At 37.1% G+C, this 9,622-nt stretch overlaps 1 protein-coding gene across 1 annotated transcript in view; it reads right to left on the bottom strand.

Moving 5' to 3' along the window:
* Window positions 1–9,622, bottom strand: part of WWC2 (WW and C2 domain containing 2) — a 209,906-nt gene that overhangs the window by 66,856 nt on the left and 133,428 nt on the right. The window contains exons 6-8 of the mRNA XM_023221024.3: window positions 5,416–5,545; window positions 2,405–2,551; window positions 1,282–1,355 (exon numbers count right to left, since the gene is read on the bottom strand). Coding sequence (XP_023076792.1) covers window positions 1,282–1,355; window positions 2,405–2,551; window positions 5,416–5,545 — 351 coding nt within the window. The remainder of the gene's footprint in view (window positions 1–1,281; window positions 1,356–2,404; window positions 2,552–5,415; window positions 5,546–9,622) is intronic.

Raw genomic sequence — 9,622 nt, forward strand, 5'->3', positions numbered from 1 at the left:
CACTATCTACCAAAAGCTGGCACATCACTGGGCCACAAAACCAGAAGTTGATCCTCAATACTTATTGAAGGGAAGGCACTAATTTGGGCACTGAGAAGGGGATAGATAATAAAGCCTAAACATTTTTCCTAACCTGAAGAAATTTAGAATCTGCCAGAGAAAATTTAAAGGCATTAAAATTAGCTGAGTAAATTGCTGTTCAGATTGACTAAGTGACTTGTTCAGGCTCACAAGGTTAATAATTTGTGGAATGATGTTTAGCTTTCTTTCAGGAAATGAGGAACCAAGTAATATTAAGAATACAGGTTACATAGAGGTGAATAGTGTATTTATTTTACTTTGTTAAAGCCAGATAACCTCTAAGGACTACGGCTAATTGCTTTTAAATCATCACCAATAATAACGAATATACTTCAATATCTGGTTCTCAGCTGAGCTTTTCATGATCATGGGGAGAAACATGATAAATTCCTGTTTCTTGCAGGATGACAATGCAGTTTTTCCCAATGTCCTCCTAAATAATAACCCAATAGCATTTTAAAGCTCTTATGAGGAAAATAATGAAATCAAATGTATCAGTATAATCCTTTCCCTCATAATAAGGAGTTCTGTATTATAAAAAAGATTTGAGACTATCTACTAGATAAGGATGGTGAAGTCTCTTTTTTTGTTGTTTTTTTTTTTTGAGACGGAAGTTTCTTATGTCTCACTCCAGCAGAATCACAAAGTAAGAAAAAGATAGCACAGGGATTAAGAAAAGTTTATGAGGTAAAAGAAAGAAATAATCTCTCTTCCTTTTCCCTAAAGTAAGTCGATTGGAACTGACACCTCAGCACCTTCAAGGACATTAGCAGTAAGACTTCCCTTCAAACCAAAGGAACATACTTACTCGCCTTAGAACTCCTCAACAGCTATTTAGTCCTATACCTGAACCACCGTATCATATTTCCATCATAGCAACCAATCGTCTCACTTTTAATTGAGAGTTAAGTATTGTACCAACTCAAAGCTTCTTTTTTCTCAGAAGAGAAGGGGGTAATTTCATTTCCACACTTCTCATTAATTCTCCCTGTTCTTTAGCCTTTGGTGGTGGGGAGAGCCGGGGGTGGGGGGTAAGAAAACGTAGACCAGAGAGGAAGCAGCCCTTACACGCTAAAAACCCAAGGATGGCCTTGGTAAGAATGTATGGGGAGTGCCCAGCAGATGTCACCACAGGAGTAAAGATTAATTCTGGAAAAGAAAATGTTTGAGCCATGCACAAAACAGCTTCTCTGTCATTACCTTCTTTTGGCTTCTTCATACTGTAGGCTTAGCCTGACCTTTTCAGCTAAATTTGATCTACTTCTCACTCCAATCTAGTGGAAAAAAAAAGGAAAAAAGTCAATTAACTCTGCTAATGAATGAAGTAAATTGCTTTTGTTTCTAGGAAGTATGTGCAATTGAAAAGTTAAAGAAGATGGTACTGAAATTGGGAAACACCAATTTAAAAAGACACTTATTTTATTGTCTCAGTAGGGGCAAAACATTTCTTTCAATTCAAGCTCATCTGTTTTTCAAAGACTCTAACATTATTTTCTCTACACGTTAAATTCAAGATAAAAAATATCCTGATATCGTAAATACCAAGGTAAATGTGTCTGGTATCTTAGAGTTTATGAAGGGTGTACAGGTCAATAAAATTTATGAACTGGAACTAATTTCTTTGCCTTTATGAGCCTAATTTCTAGCATTTAGCTTTCAACTGTACAAAATATAAACTAAGTTCAAAAATTAATTTTCAAATAGGTAAGCCCTATTGTTGATCTCTGTTTTACTTTCACAGCACATATTTCAAAGCAGCATAAAAGAATATGAAAATAAATGGGAATGTATTGAGAAGTAAATACTTGCTAATGGCATCCCAAAATGGAGAAGGTAAAATAGTTAACAATAGCCAAGCCACATTAAATATTTAAATGGCAGATATAAATCACAGATTAAACATTTTAATATAATCAACTAAGATTTACAAAAACAAGTTTTCTTCTTAGTCTTAAAAGGCATGTTTTTCTGTTTCTCATTGGCCTAATGTTTATTTGAAAGAATCTAAATTTCCAAGACTCTAAATGTAATGGGAAAAAGTTAAATTCTCACATGCCTCTAGCCTTTTAATGTGTCTTTAAAGGAATATAGCATGAGAAAGTTTGAACAAAGCTATTCATATGGACAAATCCTGACACGCTTGGCACCTAGATAGAAAAGATGAGGCTATGATTTTTAAAATTAATCTTATGAGAATGAAACACTGAACGCACACAGCCAGAATCCAAGTCACATATACTTCTGGTTCCAGTTTACCATCCACATTGCAAGTAAGGCCCATCAAGGACAACACTGGGCCAACTCTTCAACATAGATAACTTACATCTCCGGAAATGCTTGTTTGTGACCCAGCATCAAGGGTCTGTCTGGAGAGAGATAAATGAGAGTTCACAGGACTAGATCTCAAATCTGGCTCAGATCTGCCAATGTTCTGATCCAAATGAAACCGCTCCTGCAGCTTAGCAAGACTCTGTTCAGAAAACACAAAGTTTTTCATAAATGTAAGAGAGCAAAACTTCCCTACCAGGTGAAATTAAAAGGAAAGAAATAATCTCAATGGAAAAAAACAACTACTTTATTTAGTAGGTACTTACCACTTTATATAATTGAAAAAATAATAGTAGGATATAATTTTGCACCTACATACGTGTGACTTCGGAAGCGAGATCGTATTAAACCAGTTGTCTTATCTTTCCCAAGATAGCATTTTCCTATGAATGGTATCTTTAAAATACATGCATGTCTTATTTTGAAAAATTTCATTAAGAAGTTGCCTCTATTTCAATAGGAAGCCACTCACTTTATGCAACTGAAATTCTGGAAACACAATATCTATAATGTAATCTCTCATTTTAGATACAGTAAGAGAATTTCCTACTTTGAAGGCTTCTTCAATTATGCCATTGTACATCTGGACAGGACCCAAGAGATTATTTAGCTCACATCAACATTAGGGATTAGGAAACTGAGGCTCAGAAGTTGCTAATGAATGGCACAGGCATCAAACAAGCCCATCTGTGTGTCTACTGCATGGCACTGCCTGTAGCGACATGTTTGGCTTGGTAAAGAGAATAATCAAAAGCAAATGTGCCTGCTGTGGGCACTCAGGTTTAATACACTGTGTTTACTTTAGAGGGAGGATATGAACAAGTGAAAGTATTGAAAAGGAAAGACTAATCTGAATCACTTAAAACAGTAAAATGGAAACCCTACAGTAATACTAATAAAATGATAAGAAATGATTATCATCAACAAAAGAACCTGTATTTAATCCTGACATTTAAAATTTTCATGATTAGGAGGAATTAGAAATATCAGAGATCAGGAATTTTTTACCTAACTTTCTCTATTTTCTTTCAAAGGGATATTAATATTATATATATATATATATATATATGAGGATAAAACATAAATGGTCACATCAAATAATATAGAAAAGAACAAAAAAACCTTTTAGTGACCTTGTGCAAGTCTTTTCCATTTTTCCATCTATACAGTGAAAAAAAGTCAGTGTTCTTCAAACTTATCTGTGATGGCAATGCATTCAATCAATTTAGCAGGTTGTTACTAGTATTCTTTTTAAAAGAAATAGAAGATACTAGAAAATAAATCGGAGTACATCACCAGCATTAAGAATACACATATTTCTGTGAAATTCATTTTGAGTGTGTATGTGTGTGCACGCGCGTGCACACCTGTGTATCTATAGGTACACACAATTGTGTGTTACTGGGTTTTGATGTAAAATCTATTTCTTACTGTGGTCAAAGAGGTTTGAAAGTCACAGAAGATATCGAAAGTTCCTTGTAACTCTATTGTCAATCTCTGTATCTACTAATTAATTATTCTATGTACTTTAGTAACTAAAAAGAAATCTAATCTTTTAATTTAATCGGGCCTGCAGATGAATCCAAAGTTTATAGGAAAAATGAAAGATGACCTAAAATTGTTGAATTAAAAGGTTCCAATGTAAATTTGTTCCAGTTCTATTAACTTTTTTTTTTTTTAAAGGACCTATGACACGCATTTCTGGAATTACTGACTTAATCAGCAAGACAATTGCAGAACAAAACCAAAATACACACCAGTGAAGCCCTGCACATGTTATATATATGGTAAAACCACATTAACCCAGCCTGCCTGGGCTTGAACCACAGTCTTGCTGCTTACCAGCTGTATGACTTTAAAGAAACTTTAATTTTTCTGTGCTGTAATTTCCTCATCTGTAAGCTGAGAATAATAATAGTGCCTACCTTTACTGGCTGTTGTGAAGATCAAGGGAATTATTTATATGCAAGGCAGTTAGAAGAATGCCTGGCACAAAGTCAGTATTTATGAGTATTTGCTGTTATTATTGTTGTCTTTTCTATTAGATTTTTTCTTGCAAGTAATGCAAAATTATATGGATCCAAGAACATTTATCTATATTCAATTCATATTTTGAAAACCAACATCAAGTAGTTAAATATGGTATTTAAATGTAGATGTTCTATTGAGAATGTAAACATCATCAGTGACTCTAACATTTTCACAAAGATGCGGACTGAATTATTCCTCAGCTAAGTAAGAACTCCAAATATATGAAATAAGAATTCTTAGTGTTTGTGATAATTATGGGATGGAGGGAAGGAGAGGAAGAGAGACACTCTTAAAAAAACACTTGACTGTATTTGATAAGTATAGATATTCAGAATACTGATCACTTAATGGCTATTTTGTTTTTTCTACACATGCTGCTGGATCACTGGGAGTGAAGACCCACGGGCTGAGAAGTGGACGGGTTTAGTCAGGGGATCTACGGCCATGGGCAGCTTTCCGAGGGTAACTGTATAGGCATCCCCCAGCTGGGTCAGCACTCCCTACCTCTCAGCTGGCACCCCAGAATCAACTGGGTCGGAAAACTTTTCTAAGCTCCTCACATAGTCTCATCCCCAAAAGGCAAGCCTTCTACTTACTGATGGCAAATGACATATCCCTTGTGTATCCTGGGCTGAGATTCTGCTTATTGGGGTCCCACAGGAAGTTTTCAGTGAGTTTCAGGGTGCACCAAGATGTTAATCTCCTTACATGAGCTCCAGGCCCCACCACCCACTATCTCAAAGGCCATCCAAAGGCTGCTTACAACGAAGAGTACAGTCACTTGGAATCACTCTGCTCTCCTCCAAGGCAGCAGGCTCCCTCTGTGCCTGCAACCATCTCCACAGGACCCATTCTGCACAAACACGGCTGAGGTGGAAGGTCACCCAGATCTCAGGGAGCACTTCTGCCCCAGTAAGAGTTTCTGGGGGCCTCAGAAGGTAGAAGTTTAGCTTAACAAAATGTTTTACAATGTACCTGCATCAGATCTTGTTTTTCTTTTTCTCCTGAGCTGATGGCTTTTCTGATAGATTTTAGTTCTGTTAGAATGGCTTTGGCTTCACTGAGTTCATACCCGCTCTGGCCTCCAGACATTTTTTTATCAATTCTGTGAAAAGAGAAAAAGAAAGAAAAAATATCAAAGAATGATAGCATATAAGTTAAACAGACAGTAGGAATTGGTTTCAGAATTGTCTAAGTTGGATGATTATTTCACTTCTGACTCTCATATACCAGCAATCATCTTTTCAGGTGGTTTCTCCTCACTTCTCTCTTTTTTTTTTTTGAGATGAAGTCTTGTTCTGTTGCCCAGGCAGGAGTGCAGGTGTGCAATCTGGGCTCACTGCAACCTATGCCTCCTGGGTTCAAGTAATTCTCCTGCCTCAGCCTCCCAAGTAGCTAGATTATAGGCGCCTGCCACAATGCCCGGCTAATTTTTGTACTTTTGATAATGACAGAGTTTCACCGTGTTGGCCAGGCTTGAACTCCTGACCCTGTGATCCGCACACCTTGGCCCCTCCTTTCTCTTTTAATCACAGGCGGCTAAGATTTCTCCCATCCCTCACTTCAAACCCAGTCCACTTCTAATCACTTTCAGGCTCAAATAAATGCATGTCTTTTTGCCTTCAACCTGTTTGAATGATCCCACTGCTGGCTGAACCCAAATCTTATCAAGTCTTCACCCAAGAAAGGTAAAAGACATGGGCAAATGCTTTAGCAGAAGAACACAGAGGCATTCTGGTCTTCACCCAAGAAAGGTAAAAGAACACACTGATTCTGGTCTTCACCCAAGAAAGGTAAAAGACATGGGCAAATGCTTTAGCAGAAGAACACAGAGGCAAGTAAACTGCCACCTACTTTTACATAATGTTTTGCTATAATGTCTGTGCAAAACCTGGCACACGGCCTGCAGCTTGGGAGGCCTTTAATACATGGTTAATACATAAATTATTTATATTAGTGAGTATCCTATAATGTTTGGATTGTGTGGTTAGTTTCTTATTTCTCTCTCTCTCTCTCTATATATATAATACAGTATTTATTCTGCTTTTATGAAAGTTATGAGTCAAGATAGAATTGCTTGACTTGCTGAATGAGTTCAAACTTAGGGAAACAGCAGAAGGGCAGTAGTCATTTCTCAACTCATATTGGATAAACAGCTCTTCAATGAGCTAATTTATTATCCCTGCAGAGCTGCTTACCAAGTGTCCTTACAGTTTAAATCATCACTTTAGGCTGGAGGATTTCATGTAACCTAATTCTTTGTGTTTGAAGGGCCTAATAAAATTACCTAATTCTTTTTTAAAAAAAATAGTTTCATGTACTCTTCATGCTCACTCTCCTGGTCCTCCCCAGCTATCTGTGCTGTCCGGGATTCGTTATGAATACAATTCACGATCATTCTCCCGGTCCTTCCCAGCTGCCTATGCTGGGTTTCCTTATGAATACAATTCACCATCACTCTCCTGGTCTTCCCCAGCTACCTGTGCTGTCTGGGATTCACTATGAATTCAGCACGAGTTCTCCTTGTGGGACATATGGCTATGCCTCTGCCCTAGCCAACAACTCTATGCACGTTCTTAGACATAGTTTTGGTCTTATCCAGAGTCTCTAGAGAAACAACACCTACTGAATCAGAGAAAACAGACTCTGAGCTCGTTTGGTTTAAAACATTTAATAATTAATACTTATTTGCAATGTGAAAGGTATAATCCGAAAAAGATAAAGCAATGTCATCTTAATCACTCTTCCAAACAAAGTCCACTCAAACAAGTGCAGTTTGTAGATAATGTATTTCCCCAAGTACTGTTTTAGTCACTACCTTATGCTGCTGAACAAGCAATTAAAGACTTAAAGAACCTAAGAAAATAAACTTGATCATAAGATCATCTAATAATAAAGTACAACCAATCAAATCACAGATTAAACACATGCACGTGTGCATGCACATGCGCACGCAGGCACACACACACACAGACACACACACAGTGTTTAGAATGGGAAGGGTCCCTAAAGATCCCCTAGACACATTTCTTCCAAATGAAGAAGTCAAGGGAGAAAGTTGATGCAAATTTATACTCCAAATTGCACAAACACTTAGCTAGTAGGGGAACTATCCTAAAATGACAGATTCAGAACTGGGGCCCTTATGACTAACACATTTAGAATATCTGATGGGACTAGTGAAGTACTTTGAATATCAGCTAATTCCATTTATTTGGGAAGAGATTTATCAATGGAATTTCTGACTCTCTTAAGTATTATATCCACCAACTTAGCTGAGGAAATGACTTATTAAATAAAACAAATGATATTTCCAAATATAGCATTTTGGCATTTTCAAGTGTAGCACTTTTTAACTAAAAATAAAAACTAAAATGTGGGATTTCATAAAATAGGTAGTAATAGGGGTATCTGAAACTGCGTCAAAGTGAACTTCTAAAACTCAATTTCTTCCTGTTAGTGTAAAGTCTTCAGAATTTAATGATAAAACAAATCTCTAATTCAGAAATAAATATAAACTTTATCATGTGAAAATAAAAGCAGGTGAGCTGTTTTCAGAAATAAACCCTAACATTTAAAAAATAAAAGCAGGACTGGTTGAAGACTGCTAATTTAAATTTCAGAGAGCTTTGACCACATGAACATCTCTTGGCTGTCCACTGCTCAACAGAATGCTAAATATGAAGAACACAACTCAGCTTTCATCATGGAACGCTTTTTGCTCATTTGCTCATTTTCTTTTCTTTTTTTTTTTTTTTTTTGAGACAGAGTCTTGCTCTGTCACCCAGGCTGGAGTGCAGTGGCCGGATCTCAGCTCACTGCAAGCTCCGCCTCCCGGGTTTACGCCATTCTCCTGCCTCAGCCTCCCGAGTAGATGGGACTACGGGCGCCCGCCACGTCGCCCGGCTAGTTTTTTGTATTTTTTAGTAGAGACGGGGTTTCACCGTGTTAGCCAGGATGGTCTCGATCTCCTGACCTCGTGATCCGCCCGTCTCGGCCTCCCAAAGTGCCGGGATTACAGGCTTGAGCCACCGCGCCCGGCCCTTTTGCTCATTTTCTTTTGCCTCCTTTGAACTTCTCTACTTTACGTGCTGCCTTTTTCCTTTATTTCACTGTTTCTTGTTTTTTCTCCTCTACTTTTCATTTCCCACCTATGCTCTTTTGACTCTAACTTGCCATAAAATTAACCGAAATAGAAGCATCGTTTGCTGACTTAAAGTATCATGCTTTTTGTTCTTAATATGAGAAGTGCCATTTTTTTTCTTAAAATTTCTTTTGGAAGTTCTTGACTTGAGTGTGCCCTATAACTCATTTTCACTCAATATATTAGTCTCTTCTGAAAGAGAAAAGATGTTCATTTGCATTCCTTCTCTGGAAAGTGTATACCCTGAGAACCAAATTTTCACAGAATCTGTATATGCCTGTGACTTGCTGTTTCATCACTAGTCTATCTTCCAATTCTGAATGCACACTGGAGGCAGCAAATGGAAATAGGCATCTTCCTGGTATCCATTTACACATATACTACACCGCTGCTTACGCCAAAGTCAAATCTGGGACCACAAACTGAAATGAATAACGTAGAGAACAATGCCATATTTGTCTACCCAACATAAGACTATTGTACCAAGTAAAATGAAAGCTCAAGTTTAAATTACATTATAATTCCAGATTCAACAAATACATTCCATTCTATTGTAAATAAAAGCTACAAAAGCCTACAATAAGATTCTATTTAAATCTTTTCCTGAAATATATTTTCTGTCACAGCCACAAATATAAATCCCTTTATAGTATCAAGAATGTGGTTTCTTAAAAAGTCCAGCTGCTGGGTTTGATTGTTGCTCATTCAGTGTTTTAGTGGTATGGTGGTTAACACTGGAATAAAAACAGCTTCATTTGGTCTATAGTTAAGGTACACAGGAGAGGTCTCTGATGTTAGATACCATATCTTTCCGCTCTTGGTTCAAGGGATTAGAATCATTGCAGGAGAATGTCTGAATTTCTACAACAAATGTCTATTGTTTTCTTGTGGAATGTTATTGACAGATTCTTAAACATGCCTTAGATTCCTATAAAAATTGCTTGCAAGCAAACTGCTTTGAAACAATACAGCATTGTTACATCAATACAACAAAGACAGCAAGTTTGGCTAACCTTTAATCCCAAATGGTGACGCGAG

Source organism: Piliocolobus tephrosceles, chromosome 3 (genome assembly GCF_002776525.5).
Source record: "Piliocolobus tephrosceles isolate RC106 chromosome 3, ASM277652v3, whole genome shotgun sequence".
NCBI lineage: Eukaryota > Metazoa > Chordata > Mammalia > Primates > Cercopithecidae > Piliocolobus > Piliocolobus tephrosceles.